General features: G+C 46.4%; 1 protein-coding gene across 3 annotated transcripts in view; it reads left to right on the top strand.

Annotated features, from left to right (window-relative positions):
• Positions 1-26,347, top strand: part of LOC141173207 (NXPE family member 1-like) — a 263,120-nt gene extending 236,773 nt beyond the window's left edge. For all 3 annotated transcript variants that reach the window (XM_073657840.1, XM_073657838.1, XM_073657839.1), the window contains one exon: positions 25,156-26,347. In XM_073657840.1, coding sequence (XP_073513941.1) covers positions 25,156-25,694 — 539 coding nt within the window. In that variant the 3' untranslated portion in view covers positions 25,695-26,347. The remainder of the gene's footprint in view (positions 1-25,155) is intronic.
• The last annotated feature ends 888 nt before the right edge of the window (positions 26,348-27,235 follow it).

The raw sequence follows: 27,235 nt of genomic DNA, 5'->3' as shown, positions 1-27,235 counted from the left end.
TTGGTAGACCAATCCAGTACAGGATTGTGCAATTTTAACCAGGGTAACCCCAATATTACTGGAGAAGGCAAATTATCCAATACCACCAAATCCAAATTTTCTTGTTGAATACCATTAATAGTGAGGGGAAATTCACAGACCTTATGAGTAACACTCTTCAAGGGAGAGCCATCAACAGAAACCACAGCAATAGGGGATGACAAAGTTTTAGGTTCTAATCTAAGTTTTTCCAAGAATCCCCCATCAATCACATTCAGAGTAGAACCACAATCCACAAATACCCGAAATTCAATTAATTCATCCTGAGCAGCAGTAGTGGCAGATAGGAATACTCCCTTAGAATTTAAACAGGCAATACGGGCATAACTGACCATTTTTTTTTCTTTCTTCAAACGAAGCACACAGTTCTTAATAAAATGACCAGAATTTCCGCAATAGAAGCACAAGCCTTCAGAAAGCCTGCGATCTTTTTCCTGAGAGCGGGGTGCCATCGCCCCAATCTCCATCGGCTCTCCATTGTCAGCACAGACCCTCTCAAGACTCGGAGCTGACATAGCAGAGGATTTGCTCTCATTAACCCTTGCACGCAGTCTCCTGTCCACCCGTATAGCTAATTGCATTGCCTCCTGCAAGTTTCCAGGTGTGTGATAAGCAATCAGTAAATCCTTAACCCTTTCACCTAGCCCTGCAAGAAACAAGCTTTTCAAAGCTGAATCGTTCCACCCCACCTGGGCAGACCACCGACGGAAGTGAGAACAATATTTTTCCACATTACCTGATCCCTGCCTCAAACGTCTCAATTCAGACTCAGCAGATGAGACACAATCAGGATCATCATACAACAAACCCAAAGCAGAAAAAAAACTATCCACTGATCTAAAGCACGGATCACTAGGTTGGAGATAGAAGGCCCATCCCTGAGGATCTTTGCGCAAAAGTGACATTATGAACCCTATGCTCTCTGATTCATCACCAGAGGATCCGGGTCTCAAACGAAAATACAATAAACAAGCATTTTTAAAAGAAAAAAAATCTTGTTGTTCGCCAAAAAATAAATCAGGCAGACGTACCTTTGTTTCCACAAAATGTGCTCCAGAACAGCTACTCACGTGTTGTTGGAGCTTGGCCACCTCCAGAGAGAGTCCCTGCAAGCGTTGAGCCAAATCTTGAACCGAGACCATGATGGAAAACTGGAGGTCTTTCCTTAAAGAAAATTTTTTTTTTTTTTTTTTTCTTTTAGGGCTGGACTTACTGTTATGATCTGCTACAGGGACTAAGGAAAGACAGGAGAACTGTCTCTACAATAGAACTAAACTAGATCCCTACGATGTAACGGGGAACCTGATCCTGCGATCAGACCCGCTAAAGTCCTCGGCTAATCTGAACGAAGACCTATAGATGTGAGGGAGGGATCCCTACAAGAACTAGGGACTGGGATAAGTTGGACACCTCCTAGCAGAAATAGTAGCAGTCAAAGACAAACACACAGCAAAAAGCATAGAGGTCAGAAGACCTAGCAAAACTAACAGAGAACGGCAACAGAGCACCAAGCTAGCTCAAGAGTAGTAAATACAATGAAGTCCAGCAAGACCAGGAGGGCGGAGCCGGATTAAATAGGCAAAAATGGTCATGTGACCAGCAAACTAAAAAAAACCTAACAGGAGAGTTCTAACAGCTGTCCCTACACTGTCTGATCCCAGCCGTCTGTGTCCAAGATGGCGGCGCCCGGTTTTAAATACTCGAGGTGACGCTGTGCGGCCAGCCAATCAATGTAATGCCCACAACCAACATGGCTGCGGCATTACAGTGACTGGCTGGCAATCCCTGCATGTTCATTGGCTCTGTAAAGAGCGCCAAACATGCAGGGCGGAGACCCGAGCTCCTGCCCGAGTAACCCGGAAATGCTCGGTGCTCGCCGAACATCCCGTGTAGCGTGATGCTCGGGCGAGTACAGAGCAGTGTCGAGCATGTTCGCTCACCACTAATCACCACAAGTTAGCAGCTATCTGTTTTCTCCTACCCTTTTCCAGATCCTGCACAAGTGACATGACCCTATTCCCATCAACCACAGTGCACATCATTGATTCCACACACCGACCACTTCCTTTTTGCTCATGCAAGGCAAAGTGCTGCCAAGTAGTTTTAAAACTTGACAACCTGGTGGAGAAAATTTATACGGCGGTCAAGTCGCTGTCATACATCAAGCTGAAAATCGCTGGTCATGAACAACAACTTAGAATTCTCATGCCCAGAACATTCTGGCTACCTTATGTTCAGACAAAATAACTCACGCTCAAACCATGGCCCAGGTTCTTAACCCCTTAGTGACCGAGCCAATTTTGACCTTTGTGACCAAGCCAAAGTTTACAATTCTGACCAGTGTCATTTTATGAGGTAATAACTCTGGAACTATTCAACGAATCCAACTGATTCTGAGAATGTTTTTTCGAGACATATTGTACTTCATGAAAGTGGTAAAATTTATTCGATATTACTTGTCTTTATTTGTGAAAAAAACGGAAATGTAGCGACAATTTTGAAAATTTAGAAATTTTCAAACTTTGAATTCTTATACCCTTAAATCAGAGAGTTATTTCACACAAAATTGTAAATAAATAACAATTCCCACATGTCTACTTTATATCACCACAATTTTTGAAGCAATAATGTTTTTTTTGGTTAGGAAGTTATAAGGGTTAAAAGTTGACAAGCAATTTCTCATATTTCCAACACCATTTACAAAACCATTTGTTTTAGGGACCACATCACAATTTAAGTGACTTTGAGGGGTCTATATGACATAAAATACCCAAAACTGACTCCATTCTAAAAACTGCACCCATCAAGGTGCTCAAAACCACATTCAAGAAGTTTTTTAACCCTTCACGCACTCCACAGGAACTGAAGCAACGTGGAAGGAAAAAATGAACATTTAACTTTTTTCACAAAAATTTTACTTCATACCCAATTTTTTTATTTTCACAAGGGTAACAAGATAAAATGGACCACAAAATTTGTTGTGCAATTTCTCCAGAGCATGCCAATACCCCATATGTGGGGGAAAACCACTGTTTGGGCACAAGGCAGAGCTCGGAAGGGAAGGAGCACCATTGGGCTTTTTGAATGCAAAATTGGCTGGAATCGAGAGCGGATGCCTTGTTGGGTTTGGAGAGCCCTTGATGTGCCTAAACAGTGGAAACCCCCCACAAGTGACCGCATTTTGGAAACTAGACCCATCAAGGATTTTATCCAGGGGTATAGTGAGCATCTTGAACCCACAGGCACTACACATAATTTGATAACATTAGGTCGTCATATGGAATATTTTAATTTTTTTCACAAAAATGTTGTTCTAGCCCTAAATTTGTAATTTTCACAATGGATAATAGGTGAAAATGGACCTCATAATTTGTGGTCAAAAACTTCTGTTTGGGCACATGACAGAGCTAGGAATGGAAGAAGAGCTATTTGTCTTTTATTTGTGGAATAAATTGTGAGTGCCATGTTGCATTTGGATAGCCCCTGACATGCCAAAACAGCAGAAACCTCCCACTAGTGACCCCATTTTGGAAACTAGACCCCTCAAGGAATTCATATAGGGATGTACTGTGCATTTTTAACCTACAGGAGATTCATGAAACTTTATAACATTTAGATGTGAGAGCAAAAAATAAAAAAATGTCTACTAAAATACTGTTTCTCACCAAATTTATAATTTACAAGAGGCGTAATGGGAGAAATTGGACACCACAGTTTGTTACGCAATTTCTCCCAAATGTGGCTGTGACCAATATGTGGTTGTACACTACTGTTTGAGCACATGGCGGAGATTGGATGGGAAGGAGCGCTACTTGGCTTTTAGAAAAGACACATACGGAACGTAGCATATCATGGTTATCAGCTAAGGATATAATCAATTAGATAAACATTTATATGCTTTATAAGGATGAATGGCAGACCATTCAGCTAAAGACTGAAACCAAAACCAAAGGAGGAAAAACGGCAAACAATTGGTCGAAAGAATAATATGAACATAGGTTATAGAAAATAAAATACCTTTATTAGACAAGAAATGGTAAATGGTGGCATTACAAGCAAAAAGAGTGCCCGCACAAAAATGCAGAATAGCAAGAGTAATCAATAAGCATAATAACTCAGGGACCTCATAAAAAGTAGATTCTGAATACAATGTACATCATAATAGAAAGCCCAGGATAATAAATACTAGCCCAGCACAAATAATGTTGTTAGATAGGGATAGTACCATGCAATAGAAAACCAGCTGAAGGAGGCAAATTTGTCCATACTTGTGATACACAAGGCAATCCACGATGTGAAAAGATATATCAGTTAGTAGTATGATTATAGGTGCATCTCACTAAATTAGAATATCATCGAAAAGTTAATTTACTTCAGTTCTTCAATACAAAAAGTGAAAATCATATATTATATAGAGTCATTACAAACAGAGTGATCTATTTCAAATGTTTATTTCTGTTAATGTTGATGATTATGGCTTACAGCCAATGAAAACACAAACGTCATTATCTCAGTAAATTAGAATACTTTATAACAACAGCTTGAAAAATGTTTAAAATCTGAAATGTTGGCCTACTGAGATGTATGTTCAGTAAATGTACTCAGTACTTGGTCGGAGCTCCTTTTGCATCAATTACTGCATCAATGCGGTGTGGCATGGAGGCGATCAGCCTGTGGCACTGCTGAGGTGTTATGGAAGCCCAGGTTGCTTTGATAGCAGCCTTCAGCTTGTCTGCATTGTTGGGTCTGGTGTCTCTCATCTTCCTTTTGACAATACCCCATAGATTCTCTATGGGGTTAAGGTAAGGCGAGTTTGCTGGTCAATCAAGCACATCGATACTGTTATTTTTAAACCAGTTATTGGTACTTTTGGCAGTGTGGACAGGTGCCAAGTCCTGCTGGAGAATGAAATTTCCATCTCCAAAAAGCTTGTCGGCAGAGAAAAGCATGAAGTGCTCTAAAATTTCCTGGTAGACGGCTGCGCTGACTTTGGTCTTGAAAAAACACAGTGGACCTACACCAGCAGATGACATGGCTCCCCAAACCATCACTGATTGTGGAAACTTCACACTAGACCTCAAGCAGCTTGGATTGTGGCCTCTCCACTCTTCCTCCAGACTCTGGGACCTTGATTTCCAAATGAAATGCAACATTTACTTTCATCTGAAAACAACACCTTGGACCACTGAGCATCAGTCCAGGTCTTTTTCTCCTTGGCCCAGGTAAGACGTTTCTGGCGTTGTCTATTGGTCATGAGTGGCTTGACACAAGGAATGCAACACTTGTAGCCCATGTCCTGGATACGTCTGTGTGTGGTGGCTCTTGAAGCAATGACTCCAGCAGCAGTCCACTCCTTGATAATCTCCCCCAATTTTTGAATGGCCTTTTCTTAACAATCCTTTCAAGGCTGCGGTTATCCTGGTTGTTTGTGCACCTTTTTCTACCACACTTTTTCCTTCCACTCAACTTTCCATTAATATGCTTGGATACAGCACTCTGTGAACAGCCAGCTTCTTTGGCAATGACCTTTTATGGCTTACCCTCCTTGTGGAGCGTGTCAATAACTGCCTTCTGGACATCTGTTAAGTCAGCAGTCTTCCCCATGATTGTGGATCCTACTGAAACAGACTATGGGACCTTTATAAAATGCTTAGGAAGCCTTTGCATGTGTTTTTTGTTTATTATTCTAATTTACTGAGATAATGACCTTTGTGTTTTCATTGGCTGTAAGTCATAATCATCAACATTAATAGAAATAAACACTTGAAATAGATCACTCTGTTTGTAATGGCTCTATATAATATATAAGTTTGACTTTTTGTATTGAAGAACTGAAATACAGTCATGGCCAAAAGTTTTGAGAATGACACCAAAATTATATTTTCACATGATCTGCTGGCCTCTGGTTTTTATTAGTGTTTGTCTGATGTTTATATCACATACAGAAATATAATTGCAATCATATTATGAGTACCAATAGGTTATATTGACAGTTAGAATGAGTTAATGCAGCAAGTCAATATTTGCAGTGTTACCCCTTCTTCTTCAAGACCTCTGTAATTCTCCCTGGCATGCTCTCAATCAACTTTTGGACCAAATCCTGACTGATAGCAGTCCATTCTTGCATAATCAATGCTTGCATTTTGCCAGAATTTGTTGGTTTTTGTTTGTCCACCCGTCTCTTGATGATTGACCACAAGTTCTCAATGGGATTAAGATCTGGGGAGTTTCCAGGCCATGGACCCAAAATCTCTATGTTTTGTTCCATGAGCCATTTAGTTATCACCTTTGCTTTTTGGCAAGGTGCTCCATCATGCTGGAAAAGGCATTGTTGGGCGCCAAACTGCTCTTAGATGGTTGGGAGAAGTTGCTCTTGGAGGACATTCTGGTACCATTCTTTATTCATGTCTGTGTTTTTAGGCAAGACTGTGAGTGAGCCGATTCCCTTGGCTGAGAAGCAACCCCACACATGAATGGTTTCAGGATGCTTTACAGTTGGCATGAGACAAGACTGGTGGTAGCGCTCACCTCTTCTTCTCCGAATAAGCTGTTTTCCAGATGTCCCAAAGAATCGAAAAGAGGATTCATCAGAGAAAATGACTTTGCCCCAGTCCTCAGCAGTCCACTCCCTGTACCTTTTTCAGAATATCAGTCAGTCCCTGATGTTTTTTCTGGAGAGAAGTGGCTTCTTTGCTGCCCTCCTTGAAACCAGCCCTTGCTCAAAGAGTCTCCGCCTCACAGTGCGTGCAGAAGCACTCACACCAGCCTGCTGCCATTCCTGAGCAAGCTCGGCACTGCTGGTAGTCCGATCCCGCAGCTGAAACAGTTTTAAGATACGGTCCTGGCGCTTGCTGGTCTTTCTTGGGCGCCCTGGAGCCTTTTTGACAACAATGGAAGCTCTCTCCTTGAAGTTCTTGATGATGCGATAGATTGTTGACTGAGGTGCAATCTTTGTAGCTGCGATACTCTTCCCTGTTAGGCCATTTTTGTGCAGTGCAATGATGGCTGCACGTGTTTCTTTAGAGATAACCATGGTTAACTGAAGAGAAACAATGATACCAAGAACCAGCCTCCTTTTAAAGTGTCCAGTGATGTCATTCTTACTTAATCATGACTGATTGATCGCCAGCCCTGTCCTCATCAACACCCACACCTGTGTTAATGGATCAATCACTAAAACGATGTTAGCTGCTCCTTTTAAGGCAGGACTGCAATGATGTTGAAATGTGTTTTGGGCGTTAAAGTTCATTTTCTGGGCAAATATTGACTTTGCAAGTACAGTAATTGCTGTTAAGCTGATCACTCTTTGACATTCAGGAATATATGCAAATTGCCATTACAAAAAATGAAGCAGTAAACTTTTGAAAAATTACTATTTGTCTCATTCTCAATACTTTTGGCCATGACTGTAAATTAACTTTTTCATGATATTCTAATTTAGTGAGATGCACCTGAATATAGTGCAAAAACACACCCTGTGCCCTGTGTGCCCCAAATTGTGCAGATGGTCACAAAAAGGTAAATAGACAACCCTCTGCTGGGTTTACCTCAGGGGTCCCTGCTATTCTTCATCTTTGTGCAGGCACGCTTCTTGCTTGTAGTGCTACTGTGACACCCCAGGGGTCTGGTTGCCACAGTAACGTAATGTTATGTCTGAGAGCAGGTGGGAGGTCCTTTAGTCAGGGATCCTGTGCATGCCACACCTCCTGCCCAGTCTTGGGAGGGGAAGAACTTCCCCTATATAAACCTGGGGCTGAGGCAGGGTGAGTGAGTAGAAGAAGAGAAGAAGTAGAGACAGCATAGGAAGAAACAGCAGTTACAAGGAGTCAGGGGCTGGCAGCTGCAGAGTTCGCCCTGACTAAGAAGACTTTTTACCGGACCCGGAGTCCGAGGCTGTGGGGACTAATTCCTGCCCAGCAGCAGAATCCGTCAGGCAGGGGATTTCAGGTCCTCTGGCCCAGAAGCCCGAAGGCACGGTCACACGCGTGGGACCAGCACCGCCATCGTGGAGCGGAAGCCATTAGAAGGCCCCGAGTCACCGGCCATACGGGTGAGCACCACACGGTACACTCAGGGACGTGGGCTACTTACATCAGCTCCTAGCAAGGTAGCCAGAAGAGTACAGTCAGTTTGGGAGGCCTACAACTACGCCTGGCCAGGGGAGATCCCATCTGCTCAAGGACTGACCAGGCCCCATCCGCTAGCAAGTACTCCGGGAGGGTCTTTTGTTGTTACCAGTAAAGACCCTGAACTACACCGTACCGTCTCTGAGTGGTTCCTGCTACCCCCATCATCCACGTCGGCTGCCCTGAGGCCATACCCCTCCCGTTGGGGGTTATACTATCACGCTGCACAATCCCACCATCGGCCTCAGCGGTCTGCCCTGCAGCAGCAGCCCCCTGGCTGCACTCAACGGGTGGCGTAGTCATCAACCATTTACTACTAATGGACTGCCGTCTAGTTTGACTCCCTGGGCACGGACCGGGTCACCGCCACGAGACTACAACCCTCCACAGATCCGGCTCCGGGTAAGCTCCCGCATGCGCAGCGCAGCGCGACACAGGCCCAGGGGCGCGTCAACTTTGGCGTAGTCGGCAGGATTTCGTGCCCGCAACCACCGGGTACTGCGTGCCTGAAAAGCAAAGACTGTTCAAACTTACCAGTAGTGAAGATTCCCGCTATCCGTGGAGGTTTCCCGCCATCCGGCGCCATCTTCTACCTTCTTCCCGCCATCCGCGAAGTTTTCCCGCCATCCGGCGCCATCTTCGACCTTCTTCCCGCCATCCGTGGAGTTTTCCCGCCATTGGACGCCATCTTGAGGACGCCGCGCGGGAAGAAGAGGGCCGTGGACTCCGAAAGCGCGCGAGAACTGAAGCCCCGCCTCACGTCCGGACGTTGCGTAAGGTCCTGGAAGGAGCCCAGCAGACGCCGACGTCACAGGAGCGCGACGGAAGGTCCTCAACCCTGACGATCCACTGCGGAGCCGCGGCCTACGGAAGAGGATCATCGCAAGGTAGGCCACGGTCCACTAGGGGGGAGGAAGATGTCGGATACGGAGGAGAGCTTCACTGCCTCAACCCCCGCCAGCGCTACCGCTGCTGCAGTTATGCCCTTCACCATGCCCTATATCCCGGGAGCAGCTTGGCTACCCCAGTACTCAGGGGAGTCACATACCCTGCATGACTTTAGAGAAAAGCTGGATAGCCTCTTCCAGGTGTACCCCCTCACAGAAGAGCAAAAAGTGAGCATCCTGGTGGCCCAACTAACCGGGGCAGCCAAAAGAGAAGTAAAATCTTGGCCACCTGGGAGGAGGACTGTCGCAGAGATACTAACCCGGCTGAGGGACACCTTCGATACCCGCACCTCAGCCGAGATCAAGCTTAGATTCTACGGGTGCAAGCAGCGAGCGCATGAGAGTATAAGGGACTATGCACTAAACCTACAAGAGGCCCTGAGGGCCATAAAGCAGACCGACCCTGATGGGGTGGGAAACGAGGACAGGCTGTTGACTGAACAATTTATAGAGGGTTTATATTGCAATGCCCACCGAACCCAGTTGCGGGCAATGGCCTTACAGGATCCCCATCTGGACTTTGCACAGTTCAAGGATAGAGCTATCCGGGTGCTCCGAGAACCAGCACCGGGTGGCGTTGTGACCCACAGGCGCCCAGCTATCACTTACCACCAGGAGGCGGCGCCCTTGTCGACAGGGCCTGTGGGAGCTCATGCGCAGGCTTTGGACAATGACCCGGCTCCAGACCTACACCATCAGGTCCAAGAGCTAGTTAAGAGCGTTGCTGCGCTAACCCGAACTGTGCAGTCTTTACAGGTTTCCACCCCAGGGAAGATCCAGCTGGCATCCGGACCGGAGGACATCCCGTGGCGTCGACCAAGGAGGACCCCACCGGCCAGAGGAAGACCCAGTGACCGATACAGCGAGGACGGACGACCCATCTGCCGCCGCTGCAATCAACCCGGACATATGGAAAGGTACTGTTCTTTAAACGGGCACAACCTGGGGTAGAGGGCCAACCCCCAGGAAAAAGATCACCAGGCCCATCGAACTGGCGCGACAGATATGTGGGAGGACGTCCAGTCTTGCCTGTGGTACTGGATGGCATTCCCATGAGTGCCCTACTGGATACCGGGTCACAGGTCACCACCATCCCGTACGTGCTCTTCAAGCAGTACTGGAATGACTCGGATATTACCCGCTACCCTGACGACGACTTGAGTATCATCGCCAGCAATGGCCAGCCCGTGCCACAGATCGGATTTAAAGAGGTGACCCTCAAAATCGGTAGAGTCGAACTGGCCGCACAGGGACTGATCATTGTAGATATTGATAAACATGAGAGTCACCCAAAAATAACTCTAGGAACTAACGTAATTGAAAATTGTCTTGCAGAGGTGATTTTCCTTTTACAGCAGGTTGCCAAGAACGCCAGCTCCGGCGAGCAGCGGGTGCTCCAGAAAGAGATCCGGGCACTGATGCAACGGCAACAAGTGGAACTCTCCGGCGGTGAGATTGGTAGCGTAAGAATGTGTGACCCTTTTCCTATTGCCATGCCCCCAAAAAGTGAAATGATGATTTGGTGCCGGGCAGCTATTGGTCTGAGAGGTAGAGATTACCAGGCAATGGTAGAACCAGTTTACTCAGACAGTAGGCCCACCATTTTGACAGCACGGGGGGTGGTCAATGTACGCCATGGGAGGGTGCCCGTTCGCATAATAAATATCGGGGAGAGGGAAGTGTACCTGCCCCGGTATGCCACGCTAGCCAAATTATATACCACTAATCAAAATTCTATACAATCTGTGGAACCCTTGCCTCCATCTCACCCGGAGGAAGGTAACGGCTCTAAGAAAGACATGGAGGACTGGTGTCAGCAACTACATCTGGGTACTGACTCCACTCCCTCACATCAGAAACAAGGAGTCTATCGGGTGGTTCAAGAGTATGAGAGAGTGTTTAGTAAACACCCGTTAGACTTCGGGCGAGTCAAGGGGGTAGAACACCGCATCCCCACGGGAGATCATCCTCCCATAAAAGAGAGGTATCGACCCGTACCCCCTGCACATTACCAACACGCCAAGGGGATGCTTAGAGACATGAAGGAGGCTGGGGTAATCCGGGATAGCTGTAGCCCCTGGGCAGCCCCACTAGTTTTAGTCAAAAAGAAAGACAACACCATGAGGATGTGTGTAGATTACCGGAAAATCAACCGTATCACACACAAGGATGCGTACCCCTTACCAAGGATAGAGGAGTCATTGGCTGCTTTAAGATCTGCTAACTTCTTCTCTACCTTGGATCTCACTAGCGGGTACTGGCAGGTTCCTGTAGCAGAGGCGGACCGGGAGAAGACCGCATTCACCACCCCGATGGGACTTAGCGAGTTCACCTGCATGCCGTTCGGACTCTGCAACGCCCCAGGAACCTTCCAACGATTAATGGAGTGCTGTCTGGGCCACAGAAACTTCGAGACGGTCCTGTTGTACCTGGACGATGTCATCGTATACTCCAAAACTTATGAGGACCACCTGAAACACCTGGCGGAGGTGTTCGAAGCTCTGGCGAGTTACGGCCTAAAGGTGAAACCCTCCAAGTGTCACCTCCTGAAACCAAAGGTGCAATACCTGGGACACGTGGTGAGCGCTGACGGAGTGGCTCCCGACCCCGATAAGATCACCGCAATTAAGGGATGGCCAAGCCCCTCCAGCGTAAAAGAAGTGCGGCAGTTCCTAGGGTTGGTAGGCTACTACCGAAGGTTTATTCCCGGTTTCACCAAAAAGGCAGCACCTATGCAGGACCTCCTGATAGGCCAGTCCCGGAAGGCCAAGAACCAGAAGCCGCCCTTCAAATGGGAAAAGCTAGAAGAAGAGTCCTTCCGCCAGCTGAAGATGGCCCTCACGGGGGATGAAATCTTGGCGTACCCGGACTATAGCCAGCCCTTCATCCTCTACACCGACGCCAGTAACATCGGGCTAGGAGCCGTACTGTCCCAGATTCAGCAGGGGAGAGAACGAGTAATCTCCTATGCCAGCCGAAAACTGCGACCCACCGAAAGGAACCCCGAAAATTACAGCTCATTTAAGCTAGAGTTCCTGGCCGTGGTATGGGCAGTCACCGAGCGCTTTAGGCATTACCTCGCTTCTTCCCGGTTCACCGTATACACGGATAACAACCCGTTGACACACCTGGACACGGCAAGACTCGGTGCCCTGGAGCAGAGGTGGATGGCCCGTCTGTCCAACTACGAGTTCACAATCAAATACCGGGCAGGACGCTCCAATACTAACGCGGACGCCCTGTCCAGGATGCCCAACCTGCCGGACGAAGGAGAAGATCCGGAGGGACTGGAAGAAGTTGAACTCCCTGCGTTCCACCGTCATGGGACTATCCAGTATTCCCACCGGGTAAGGGGTAAGCAGGCTGCTACGTTGAACCCCTTACCCCACTACAACTGGGCGGAAACGCAAGACAGCGACCCTGCCGTCCGACTGGTGAAGGAGATGCTGACTCGGCCGGAGGCTCGCCTTGAACCAGACGCTCCGGAGGAAGCCAAACAACTATGGGCGGAGAAGAGTCGACTATTCCTTTACAAGGGGAAGTTGTGCCGCAGAATGGTCAACTCCCGGACGCATGAACTACTCTGGCAAGTAGTGGTGCCCCGAAGAGACGCAGCCATGGTGATGGAGGCATACCACGACGGAGCTGGACACTTCGGGTGGAAAAAGCTGGAGTTCCTGCTGCGCGAGCGGTTCCACTGGGTAGGCATGAGGGGAACCATCGAGAAGTGGTGCAGAGACTGTGGCCCGTGCAATCTGAGAAGGAAGGACCGGGCCAGCCAGAAGACTCCCCTGCAGTCCATCGTCACCCGGCAACCGTTGGAACTGGTAGCCTTGGATCATGTAAAACTGACCCCAAGCAGAAGTGGCTACGTCTACGCGTTAACCATCGTGGATCATTACTCCCGGTTCTTGGTTGTCGTCCCCGTCAAGGACTTAACGGCTCAAACAGCAGCTAGGGCCTTCCAGCAGCACTTCTGCCGTCCACACGGGTACCCGGACCAAGTGCTGACGGACCAGGGACCTGCCTTTGAAGCGGAGGTCTGCCAGGAATTCTGCAATCTGTATGGCTGCCGGAAGATAAGGACGACACCCTACCATCCGCAAACTAATGGACTTTGTGAAAAAATGAACCAGGTGGTAATGGATCTTCTAAAAACATTGCCCCTGGAAGAACGCAGTCTGTGGCCTGAGAAGTTGCCCGATCTGGTGGACCTATACAACCACATCCCGGTAGGTTCCACCAACTGTACCCCGGCTTACCTAATGAGGGCGAGACCTGGTAAGTTACCTGTTGACCTGGAAATGGGAGTCCTGACACCTGAGGACACTTCACCAGAAACAGACTGGGACACAGAGAGGCAGCAGCAGTACCGGAGAGTACAGGAGAGCGTGGAGCGAAGTCTCTGTCAGGCTAGGGAAAGACAAGAGAAGACTTACAACCAGTATGCTCCCGCTGTTCCCCTGGTACCCGGAGAGCAGGTCTTGAAGAGGAAAAGACGGCTCCACAAGTTGGATGACCAGTGGGAGAAGGACCCGTACACCGTACTGCCCTCAAGCCACGAGAACCCAAAGGTCTGTACCATCAGTAAAGACGGAGGGGAAACCACAGCCATTGTATCCCGGGACCACCTGAAGAAGTGTCCCGAACAACTGAGGAACCCTGAAGAGGAACAAGAAGACCATCGACCCGTGGGAGAAAGGGAAGATATGGTTAGTACCGTGCTCGGGGACTTCCCTCGGTCTTGGACTCAAGTCAATGGTGCAGTTGTGGTACCCGTACTCACCTTCCTCCAACCATCATCCCAAGAACCTACGGAGCAACGGGTAGAGCTGGAAGAACAGCCGGTCCAGGAGGCAGAAGACTCCACACAAGTAGAACAGGAGAATCAACCCTCTGCTTATAGTGAGCCTGCCGTACCCCTAGTGAGACAAAGAGCCGGTAGACAGCTGCCCAGTTTACCCTTGACAGCTCCTACACCCTGTAGTTCAGGGCCAGACAGTCAGCTCCGTAGGTCCACTAGGGCCACTAGAGGCCAGTTACCCGCACGTTGGAGGATCTAAATGTTTAAGCTATTTTATAATGTTTACCTGTCTATAGTTGCTTGTGTGTAATTTTGTATTTCTAGTTGTTTTTAGGAATCCTTGGTGGATTTACCGGGAATCCTTGTATATAGTTGGAGCGTAACCCAGGATGGACTAAAGACTGTCAAGGACTCGGGGTAGAACAGACCCCTACCTGGTTACGTCTCCCTGTGTTGGTGAAATGGACACCTTGCTTTCTTCAGAGACTGCACCCGGTTGCGGACACGCCGTAACCATCTTTATGTGTTTTCTTATTGTATTATTAATGTTTTGCCTTGTTATGTTTTCTAAATGTGTTTAGTCCCGGAGTACTAAATTTTACTAGGGGGGAATGTGACACCCCAGGGGTCTGGTTGCCACAGTAACGTAATGTTATGTCTGAGAGCAGGTGGGAGGTCCTTTAGTCAGGGATCCTGTGCATGCCACACCTCCTGCCCAGTCTTGGGAGGGGAAGAACTTCCCCTATATAAACCTGGGGCTGAGGCAGGGTGAGTGAGTAGAAGAAGAGAAGAAGTAGAGACAGCATAGGAAGAAACAGCAGTTACAAGGAGTCAGGGGCTGGCAGCTGCAGAGTTCGCCCTGACTAAGAAGACTTTTTACCGGACCCGGAGTCCGAGGCTGTGGGGACTAATTCCTGCCCAGCAGCAGAATCCGTCAGGCAGGGGATTTCAGGTCCTCTGGCCCAGAAGCCCGAAGGCACGGTCACACGCGTGGGACCAGCACCGCCATCGTGGAGCGGAAGCCATTAGAAGGCCCCGAGTCACCGGCCATACGGGTGAGCACCACACGGTACACTCAGGGACGTGGGCTACTTACATCAGCTCCTAGCAAGGTAGCCAGAAGAGTACAGTCAGTTTGGGAGGCCTACAACTACGCCTGGCCAGGGGAGATCCCATCTGCTCAAGGACTGACCAGGCCCCATCCGCTAGCAAGTACTCCGGGAGGGTCTTTTGTTGTTACCAGTAAAGACCCTGAACTACACCGTACCGTCTCTGAGTGGTTCCTGCTACCCCCATCATCCACGTCGGCTGCCCTGAGGCCATACCCCTCCCGTTGGGGGTTATACTATCACGCTGCACAATCCCACCATCGGCCTCAGCGGTCTGCCCTGCAGCAGCAGCCCCCTGGCTGCACTCAACGGGTGGCGTAGTCATCAACCATTTACTACTAATGGACTGCCGTCTAGTTTGACTCCCTGGGCTCGGACCGGGTCACCGCCACGAGACTACAACCCTCCACAGATCCGGCTCCGGGTAAGCTCCCGCATGCGCAGCGCAGCGCGACACAGGCCCAGGGGCGCGTCACTACCATTTACCATTTTTTGTCCCATTGTAGAAATTGCACCTCTCCATGAATTAATCTACTGCTGCAGTGACTATTTTGTAACAATCACGTCAGGCTTTATTCTGGAGAATTGCAAATATGCCAGTTGTGAGGCAGTGAGAGGGATCATATGCGAGGGACAGTATGTATCCCCTAGTATGCGCATAGAAGCATTTTGAACCCGGTGGAGTGCATTGCTATCACAGACACAGCTGTGATTGCAGTGCAGAGTAAAAGTAAAGTTTGAACTTAGTCAAGCTATTTGTCTAAATTGGATTTAAGAAAACCCGGCAAGGGCTTTTATTCTTGGAGTGGACTACAGGACGGCAGTGAGGCGGTCCACTCCCTCCAGCCCAGGTCTTACAAGTGGCTCATGGCCACAGATTCCTTTTAGAAACCTGCAGTAAAGGTTTTGGGTGTGTCAGTGTTGGGACTGCAAGGAACATAGCAGTAAGCTCTGCAAGCTTGTGTGAAGCTGAACATATGAAGGCGACATATCTGATGCACCCTAAGTGACACGGCGCGGCCGTCTTCCACGATAACATGGACTGTATGGATATCCCGGCTACGATCCGGAGGACAGCCTTTGCTTTTGAGTTGTGAGTTTTGCCAAATAAAGCCGTTTAAGTTGGACTTTCCTTGGGTCACTGCTTCATTACTGCACAGTGTGAACACTGCCGCACTACAATATGGTGGAGAATGCAGGCAGTGTGAATTGAGGCATACCCCAATGCCAGCTGCATGTGTGTCATTAGGCCTGCCACTCTGCAGCCCAGGTCCGCTGACAAGATGGAGGAAATCCTGAGACAGCTGGTCCTCACACAGCAACAACAACAACAGACTAATAACCTGTTACTGCAGCAGATTGTGGCTCTGCAAGAGACACCACCAACACCAACCCCAGATCGTCGTGAGGCCCGGGACAAGATCCATTCCGCGTTGAGGAAGCTGAGTCCGGAGGATGACGTAGAAGCCTTCCTCACTGTCTTTGAGCGCACAGTGGAATGGGAGAACCTGCCAGCCGACCAGTAGGCTGAAGTGGTGGCTCTATTCCTGATGGGCGACGCGCAGAAGGCCTACTTTGACCTCAGTCAGGAGGATGCCTAGGACTATGGGAAGCTGAAAGGTGAGATCCTTGCCCGACTGGGGGTTAACATCTATGTGAGAGCCCAACGGGTGTTTTCATGGACCTTTGTGGAGGCCCGACCGGCCAGATCTCAGGCATATGACTTGCTGCAGCTAGTTAAAAGGTGGCTCCAGTCTGAGACCTTGATTCCGGTCCAGATGGCGGAGAGGGTGGTGGTCGACCGGCTAGTGAAAACTCTGCCAGCGGCTATACAGAATTGGGTGGGGCATTGGGACCCAGGCACTCTAGACCAGGTAGCCAGCCTGATCGAGCTGTACACGGCCACTCAGAACTTTATACGGGACTCTGCACCATTGCGACTGTCACACCGGAGCCCAGGTGCCGGGGAAAGGGTCACGTCCCTCTGCTGGGGACAGTCAACACCGAGTATACACTGAAAGCGTAACCCGGAGTGAAAATAGCAGGACACCAGTTTCCCCTAAAAAGTTCTCAAAGACTAATGGTGCCTCCACTATCAGGTGCTGGCAATGCCAAGGCCAAGGATACGTGGCTGCCAACTGCCCCTAACGGTGGAACCTATGGACTGCAGGTTTACGCGCAGGGTCTCGATGTATGCCCAGACAGTCGGCACCGCAACTGCAAATGCTGCATGCAGCGAGCCCCAAGTGTGCCAGGTACTCGTCAACGGGTTCCAGACAGAGGCTCTCTTGGACTCAGGGAGCCTAGTGACTCTAGTCCATGGGTCACTGGTTGCTGGGGACAACCCCAGTGGATGGAAAATCAGGGTTGTTTGCATACATGGGGACCTCCGAGCATACCCGACCTTGGAGGTTACTTTTTCCACTCCGTGTGGGGAGGTGAAACATGTGGTGGGAGTGGTGAAGACCCTGCCTTACGGGACTGTTTTGAGAAGAGACTTGCCCCTGTTCTGGTCCCTGTGGGAGAATAGAATTAACCCTCCCAGGGTAAATGTCATTCCGGGTGTGGAACCCAAAGATCCCGAGTCAGGGATACCTGCCATAGGGGTCATCAGCCTAGGGACAGAGTGTAACCCCGATAGGTTTCCCCTAGAGTTATTGGCAGGAGAGGTCGAGGAGACCCCATCGATCCCAGAGCTGGAAGTGTCCCGGGGAACATTTGGGACAGCTCAGCTGCAGGATCCTACCCTGACCCGGACCTGGGAAAGGGTAATAGAGGTAAATGGGGTGGCTCAGCAACCGGGTGCACAAACCGTCTTTCCACGCATGACGGTCAACCAAGAGTTACTCTATGGGGTTGACAAAATCCGGGACAAGGTCGTAGAGCAACTAGTAGTACCTCAGTGGTACTGTTGAGCGGTGCTACAGTTGACCCACACACACCTGCAGAGTGGACACTTAGGGGTAAAGAAAATACAAGAATATATTCTGCAGCGGTTCTTTTGGCCTGGGATTTACGCTGAGGTACAGAGGTATTGAGAGTCATGTACCGAGTGTCAACTTACCACACCCACTGCAAATTTCCAGAGTTCATTGGTACCTCTACCCATTATAGAGGTACCATTTGAGCGGATTGCGACAGATCTGGTGGGGCCTATAGTAAAATCCGCCCGTGGCCACCCACATATTTTGGTGGTAGTAGATTATGCCATCAGTTACCCAGAGGCAATACCGCTTCGCCACACTTCAGCAAAACTTATCGCCTGCGAGCTGTTTGCAATGTTCTGCCACCTTGGGCTACCAAAGGAGATCCTTACAGATCAGGGGACTCCTTTTATGTCCAAGATGACAATGGAGCTATGTAAGCTGCACCGAATTAAACAGTTGTGGACATCGGTGTACCACCCACACACCGATGTGTTGGGGGAGAGATTTAATAAGACACTTAAATCTATGCTAAAAAAGTGGTTTCCAAGGATGGAAGGGATTGGGACATGTTACTGCCCTATTTGATGTTCGCTGTCTGCAAGGTGCCACAGGCTTCCAGAGGCTTCTCTCCCTGTGAGCTACTGTACTGCAGGCATCCTAGAGGTCTGCTAGACGTAGCAAAGGAGACGTAGGAACAGGAGCCTACCCCACATAGGAGTATAATAGAACATGTGGCAAATATGCAGGATCGGATCGCAGCGATCATGCTTATAGTAAAGTAACACCTCCTGGATGCTCAAGCAGCGCAGACCCGAGCATATAATAGAAAGGCCACGGTTAGGTCCTTTTAAAGAAGGGGATCGGGTATTGGTATTAGTGCCCACTGCAGAGAGTAAGCTCTTGGAAAAGTGGCAAGGGCCATATGAAGTCTGGGAAAAGGTTGGGTAGGTGAATTACAGAGTGTACCAACTCGGGAAGAGGAAACCCGAACAGTTACATCACGTAAATCTGCTTAAAGCCTGGAAAGACCGGGAGTATATGGTTATGGAGGCAACTCCGGACGTCTCGCCTGTGGACCATCCAACGCCGGCCCGGCAAGAGGCCACAAGAGAGGCAAAGATAAGTGACACTCTCACTAAGCAGCAGTGGCGGGAGGCACGGAGATTAGTGCAGCAGAATACGGACGTATTTTCCGAACTACCCGGCCGCACCTCTGTCATCCAACATGACATTGTCACCGAGCCTCGGGTGAGGGTGTAGATGAAACCGTACCGTGTGCCAGAGGCCCGGAGGCAAGCCATCGCGGCTGAAGTAAAACCAATCCTCCAGTTAGGAGTCATCGAGGAATCCAGGAGTGAGTGGGCTAGCCCCATTTTGCTGATTCCGAAGACATTACGATTTTGTATTGACTTCCGTAAATTGAATGAGGTGTCAAAATTTGACCTTTAGTCAATGCCTTGGGTAGACATTCTCATCAAGGGACTGGGGCAGGCCCAGTACTTCACCACACTTGATCTGACCAAGGTTTACTGGCAGATGCCACTGACAGAATCGGTGAAAGAAAAGACTGCCTTTGTAACACCAGAGGGTCTCTATCACTATGTCGTCTTGCCTTTGGGATTACATGGGGCCCCGGCCACCTTCCAGAGGTTGATGGACATAGTGTTAGAGCCTCATCAGAAATATGCATCGGCATATTTAGATGATATCATCAGCTTTAGTACAGACTGGAATACCCACCTGTCCCAGGTACAAGCAGTGCTGAATTCACTCAGAGTCGCAGGGTTAACAGCGAACCCAAAAAAATGCGCAATAGGTCTCAAGGAAGCCCGATACTTAGGGTATGTGATTGGCCGTGGGGTTATCAAACCCCAAGTAAACAAGATTGAGGCCATTCAAAACTGGCCCAGGCCTTTTGACTACCAAACAGGTGAGAGCGTTTCTCTGTATCATTGGGTACTACCACCAGTTTATACCTAATTTTGCTGGGAGATTGGCATCCCTAACCCATCTCCTAAAGGGGAAGATGTCGGTCATGGTTCGGGCTTATTTTTTGCAGGATGAATTGCAGATTTTTTGGGTACCATTTTGGGGCACATAATATTTTTTGATCGCTTTTTATTCAGATTTTTCAGACACAGAATGAACAAAAAACAGTAATTCAGTTATTCTTTTTATTTTTTATTTTTTACGTCATTCACCATGTGATAAAAGTGATAAGACCGATATGTTTGTCAAGTCGATATGATTACAGCGATACCAGATTTATATTTTTTTATGCTTTGCTATTTTTACAGACTGAAAACAATATTTTACAAAAAATGAATTTGTTTTTGCATCGCCATATTCTGGGAGCTGTAAATTTTTTATTTTTTTTGCCAAATGAGCCATATTAGGGCTTGTTTTTTGCTGGATGGTTTGGCTTCTTTATTTTAAACATTTTTTTTTATATATGAGTTTTTGATCACTTTTTATTCACTTTTTTGTGAGTCAGTATGATGAAAAAGCGACATTTTTGGAGTGTTTTTTATTTTTATTTTTACGACGTTCACCAAACGGAATAAATGACATGCTAGTTTTAGAGAGAAGGTCGTTCCGGATGCGGCGACACCAATTATGTGTACTTTTTATTTGTTGATTTTTGTTTTATCACAAATGCTGCATTTTGAGTGGCGAAATGGATTTTAATGATTTGTGTGCACTTTTTTGTGTGTTTGTTTTACTTTTTTTACATATTTTATTTTACTTTTTTTTTTACTTTTTCACTCTGTCTCACTGTGGGACGTGTATAATTTTTTATTTTAATCACTGGTCTCATACATTGCAGTACTCGTGTACTGCAGTGCATGAGACTGTCAATGTCTACAAGTGACCCTGGGAACTATAGACCAGTCAGCTTAACGTCTGTTGTGGGTAAATTGTTTGAAGGATTTATTAGAGATGCTATTGTAGAATATCTTAATGATAATAACTGTCTAACTCCATATCAACATGGATTCATGAGGAATCGCTCCTGCCAAACAAACCTGATCGCCTTCTACGAGGAGGTGAGCTCACAGCTGGACCGGGGAGAGTCAGTGGATGTTGTATACCTTGACTTCTCCAAAGCGTTTGGTACCGTGCCACACAAAAGGTTGGTATATAAAATGAGAATGCTTGGTCTGGGGGATAATGTGTGCAAGTGGGTAAATAGCTGGCTGAGTGATAGAAAGCAGAGGGTGGTTATCAATGGAGTAAGCTCAGGGTGTGTCAGGGTTACTAGCGGGGTGCCTCAAGGGTCTGTCTTGGGCCCTATATTATTTAATATATTTATTAATGATCTAGTGGAAGGGTTGCATAGTAAAATAGCAATATTTGCAGATGATACTAAACTTTGTAAAGTAGTTAATACAGATGAGGATAGGGCACAGCTACAGGAGGATTTAGATAAATTGGGGAGTTGGGCCAAAAAATGGCAAATGGGGTTCAATGCCGATAAATGTAAGGTCATGCACATGGGAAAGAAAAACAGCAGTCACCCATACATATTAAATGGGAAACCGTTGGGGAAATCTGACATGGAGAAGGACCTGGGCGTCTTGGTTAATAGCAAATTAAATTGCAGTGCCCAGTGTCAGGCAGCAGCTGCGAAGGCAAATAGAGTCATGGCATGCATCAGAAGAGGAATAGGGGCATATGATGAGAACATTGTTCTTCCTCTGTATAAAGCGCTGGTAAGGCCGCACTTAGAATATTGTGCACAGTTCTGGGCTCCGGTGCTCAGGAAAGACATATTGGAGCTAGAGAGGGTACAAAGGAGGGCGACTAAGGTAATAAAGGGAATGGAGGGACTAGAATACCCAGAGAGGTTGTCAAAATTAGGCCTATTTACGTTGGAAAAGAGAAGGCTTAGGGGAGACCTCATAAACATGTATAAATACATCAGGGGGCAGTACAGAGATCTCTCCCATGACCTGTTTATACCAAGGATGGTGACAAAGACGAGGGGGCACACTATGCGTCTGGAGGAAAAGAGGTTCCTGCACCAGCATAGAAGGGGATTCTTTACGGTCAGAGCCGTGAGACTCTGGAACTCTCTGGGAGAGGAAGTGGTGATGTCCAACTCACTTAATGAGTTCAAGAGAGGCCTGGACGCCTTTCTTGAGAACAATAAAATTAAATTTTATGCTTAGTGATAGTTAATTAATCCAGGGATTTAATCTGACTGCCAGATTGGTGTCGGGAAGTGAATTTTTCCTCAATGATGTAAATTGGCCTATACCGCATGGGTTTTTTTTGCCTTCCCCTGGATCAACGCTGCGGAATAGCGGCAGTGCACAAGAAATAGGCTGAACTGGATGGACGCTTGTCTTTTTTCGGCCTTATAAACTATGTAAACTATGTAACTATGTAACTATGTGACTCAGCCTATAGCTGGATCTCACAGGCCACCACACCTTGAGGTCATCACATGACCTCAGAGTACCATGGTAACCATCGGACCCACGACTCTCATCGCAGGAGTCCGATGGTTGCTAAGTTACTAAGGGGATCTTGCGACCCCCTTGTAACCACGTAAATAGCACTGTCACGATTGACAGCGGTATTTAAGGGGTTAATCGGCCCCAATCGGCATCAAAACCAGCGGGGCCGATACTGCAGGGTGTCAGCTGTCATATACAGCTGACACCCGCGGGAATTGCCGCTGCCGGGTGGCGCTATTTCCTTATTCTCGATCGCCGTTTCAAAAAGGTGATGAGGAAATAAGCCCCTTTATCAGCCGCCATTTTAATGTGTATCAGCGTTCAATAAGGGGTTAATTTAGTAGTGCAACATTTTTTTCATACATATACTGTACATGATTGAGGAAGATGGTGGCTATGGCCAGAAAAGTGTCTGCCTATTTCAACAGATCTTAAGTGGTTAAGCACGCCCTCCTGTGTTAGCAAAAAAAAACCAGTCTGCTCCAATGCCACATCGCATCCCACTGGAATTCAACACAGTATATGTTGTAGCATATGAATCAAAAGCATAAAGCAGGAATGGACTAATGTACATTATGCAGCAGTCAAACTGGTGCGTAGCTTACTTTGAAGATCCAACACTGACAGCTAATGAGGGATGCTTATCACCTACTGAAGCTCTTTGAAAAGCCACAAAAATTGGGGGGCTGAATACAAATGCACGTAAAAATTTTCAGATATATATTTTGAGATTAATTGATTAATTAATATATTAATTAATATAATTGAGATTATATTTTCAGATAAAAATATTTTGAAAACCATGTATCATTTCCATTATACTTCACACAAATACTTGTTACTTTGTGTTGGTATATCACATAAAATTCCAATAAAAAACATTTAACTTTGTGTTTGTAATGTAAAAAAAATGTGGAAAAGTTCACGGGGTATGAATACTTTTTCAAGGCACTGTAGATTTGGGACAAGAGGGGGACGTGGCAGACAGAGTGAAAATGATGATGGCAATGATACTGGCCATTACAACCAACCATCATAGCAGGGTGATGACAATGAAGCGACGGGGCCCTTGGTCATGCTGGTCAACATTGAAAACTGGATGCTGCAATGCATGTGGGAGCACAGGTGTACTACTAATAATAAACAAAGTGATGTGTATTTGATAGCCACACTTTTAGACCCTCATTATAAAAGCAAAATGGGGGAAATTTTGTACAGCTTTGAAATGAAAGTTTAAATGGGCTATTTCTACCAAGATAAACTCTGTTTTGTGATCTGTGAAGCTTAAGCTGATTGAATGCCTGCTGACCACACATAAGACCAGCACACCCCTCTGCGATCCATGCAGATACAATGTTCTCTGGCCTGTGCCACTGCTAGGGCTTCAACAAGTAACTGAGGCACCAGAAACACCTACAATATATTTGACATGATGGACAAGATGTTTTATTTGCCATTGTGGCTGTCTGCTGTTGCTTGCCCTAAACTGCCACACATCTCCTTGTCTTCCATGTCATATCTCTCTCTACCATGATGTTCCAGCTTCAGCCACAGCAAGTCACACCGGTCACATATCTCCTGACTGCCCACATTGTTCATAGTGCTAGAGTGTACTGCTGCTGCCGGGATTGCCATTGCTTGCCTAAACTGCCTCACATCTCCATGTCTGTCCCATGCCTGTACTAAGCTGTTAACACTCCCCAAACAGGGACAAATTTTGCACTAAAGTATGTGAAAATGCCACATCTTCTTCCGTTTGCACCTCCTGTTTATAAACAATAGCAAGACATTCATCCGTCCTCCTAAAGGGATAATTTTTGGACCCTTTATACAATACAAGTAGTCTAAAAAGTCTGAAACTGCAGTGCGTGGTTAAATAGGCTGCTGGTTACCACCGCTTACAATCTCAGGAGAGTAAATTGTCAGTTTTTACATGTCTCAAACTGGCAATGTCTCAAAAAGGGGGTTTATTTAAAATAAGCTATTGAATCAGATTATCAGTGAAATCTGTGTCTGGCTCATAGATCTTAACAGCTTATTTAAATATTAAGAACAATGTGGATTTCTCATTAATAAGATATAGGATCGTAGATATCAAGGTATCATTTTATTCAACTTTCCATGCCATACACGCCCATATAGACAGCTTAATAGTGTTGATCCTTCTGACAGATTCCGTTTTAAAAAAAGGCAGCCAGGAATGAGGTAATTAGGATGACTAGTCACAACAGTCTGTCCCTGCTAACTTTTCCCTGCCCCACACACCTAGACTGACAGGTCTCACTGTATGTGTGTATAGGCAGACACCTTTACTGTTGGAGAAATATGCATCCAGATTGCGTAGACTCAACTGGATTTCCATTGTACTTATTTCCACTGACTCTACTCGTTATTCCTCTCCTCCAGTCGTGGTTTCTCTACATGTCTACCATAAATTCTACCATTTATGCAGTCTTCTCTGGATAGTTGGTTCAACTAAAAGTGTTTATTTCACCAATTCATTTGGTTGGCTGTGTCACTTAAATTCTAAATATTTCTTTTAGGGGAAAAGGAAACATTTTGGGTAAAAAATATTTGGTTTTGTTCTACATTAGATTTTTAATTTCGATGAGATCTTTACTTGTCTTAGAAAAAAATCTTCTTATTGGCAAACCTCAAATCATTTTTTATATATACATGTATGAAATTTTCTTTACTTTATGCTTTGTTATAAGCATGTAAATTACTTTTATTTTTACAGCACTTTCTCTTATGAACGTCTATGAAAAAGGATGGGCACAGAAGCATTTAGGTGTGGATATAGAACGAAATATACAAGTTATTTGGAAAAGACATGGCAGGCCATTTGTGAACTTGGCATTTGTATCTCTCAGAGAAGAGCGCTCTATCCCACGTGAAATCGACCTTATTGGAGGCAATGAGCATACCGTGATTGCTCTAAACATTGGAGTACATTTCAGATTATTCCCTGTTCATCACTACATCCGAAGACTCCTCAACATTCGTCGTGCTATTGAACGTCTCTTTCGCAGAAGCCAAGAAACAAAAGTTATCATTAAGACTGAGAACACAAGTGAGATGGAAAATGAGTATGAAGGAATGAGTGATTTCCATGCATATGTTCACTACTTCATAATGGAAATAATCTTCAAAGATCTCAATGTTGGATTTGTTAATGGCTGGGACATGACTACAGCATTTAATACAAATCAAATTCACCCACAAGAACATTATATAAAAAATGAGGTAGACATGTTAATGACATATATATGTAGCTAATATACAAATCGAAAAAAAAAGAAAAAAATCTATTTTGTGCCTTATAGTGTGCTTGATTATTTGTAGAGAACTATACAAAATTGTTGCTGCTCTGTTAACTCTTAGTTTATTCCCACCTACACTTCATGCCACATTGTGTGATCAAAGAGGACCTTTCACCAATTTTTTTCATGTTGAACAGGATACACAATGTAATAAAGGCTACAGAGCAGAATAAACAGTGTTTTGTTTTTTTCTTTCACCTTTTGATGCAGAGATATTAGCAGTCAAAGTATTTTTTATCTAATGAGTAATTTCTGTTAAGTCCAAGTTCACATCATTAGAGAGTTTTCACTGGGGGCGTCTACATCATGCGACTGTAATATATTGACCAATCATAAACAGGATGCAACATTCAAGGGAAAGATGAACACACCCCCACCTTAGCTTAGAGCAGATTTATCATTGTGTAAAATGTATGACAGACAGCTCTGATTTCAATGCAGAACTATTACAAGTTGCCATAAGCACAATAAACATAAGTGTGATTGCTGACACATTTGTCCCATTTTCTGGCAGTCTATGTGGGCGGAGGGGCAGTACTGCAGAGTTTAGCTGTGTCACATAACAAACTTTTTTAACAGGCTCTCTCCTCTCATAGAGCTGTCACCTATGCCCCTTCCCCCACACTCCCAGTCTGGAGATTAGAAAAAAGTGTCAGCATCAATGACACTTATGTTTATTATGCTCATCTTGTAATTGCTGTGCAATGAGATCAGGCAAGTTTAACCCAACAGATGAAAGTGATTACTGACACCTTTGTCTTATCTCTCGACAGGCAGTGTGTGTGGAAGGGTAGTACAACAAAGGTGACCATGCTATGAGAGTAGCAGAGCTAATAGAAGGATGTCTAATGAGACATAGATAAACTCTGCTTTACTACCCCTCCCCCCACATGGACTACCAGGAGATGAAAGCTCAAAGGTGTTAGTAATAACTTGCCTGATCTGTTCACAACAATTCATAATGGCTCTGCAGTGACATCAGGCTGTTTGACATTACAGCTCACACAGGAGTAGCCCGTTGTAAGCTATGGTGGGGGAATGTTCTTCTTCCTCATGATTGTTTCTGTTTGCTCATTATTGATCAACATAATACAGATGGAAGAAGTACACGCCAACAGTGAAAACTAAATTATATCAATCACTTGGACTTCACCCCTTAAAGGGAATCTGTGAGTAGGATTAACCATCCTAACCTGTCTATATGGGCATGTAGGTAACTGAATAAAATTATACCTTTATCTGCGATCTGATGCCTTATTCCAGAGAAATCCATGTTTTTTTATATGTAAATGACCTCTTCCAGGCTATGGGGAGGACAATGATCTGCATGAGAATCTGCCTCCAGATATTAACCACTTCGCACCAGAGCCTGTTTTTGCCTTCGTGACCGGGCCAATTTTTTCAATTCTGACCACTGTCATTTTATGAAGTAATTACTCTGGAACGCTTCAACGGATTCCCCTGATTCTGAGATTGTTTTTTCGTGACATATTGTAC

The sequence above is a fragment of the Phyllobates terribilis genome, unplaced genomic scaffold (genome assembly GCF_046119375.1).
Source record: "Phyllobates terribilis strain yellow unplaced genomic scaffold, ASM4611937v1 Scaffold_12__6_contigs__length_324123572, whole genome shotgun sequence".
Taxonomy (NCBI): domain Eukaryota; kingdom Metazoa; phylum Chordata; class Amphibia; order Anura; family Dendrobatidae; genus Phyllobates; species Phyllobates terribilis.
This window is presented reverse-complemented; position numbering and strand designations above follow the sequence as displayed.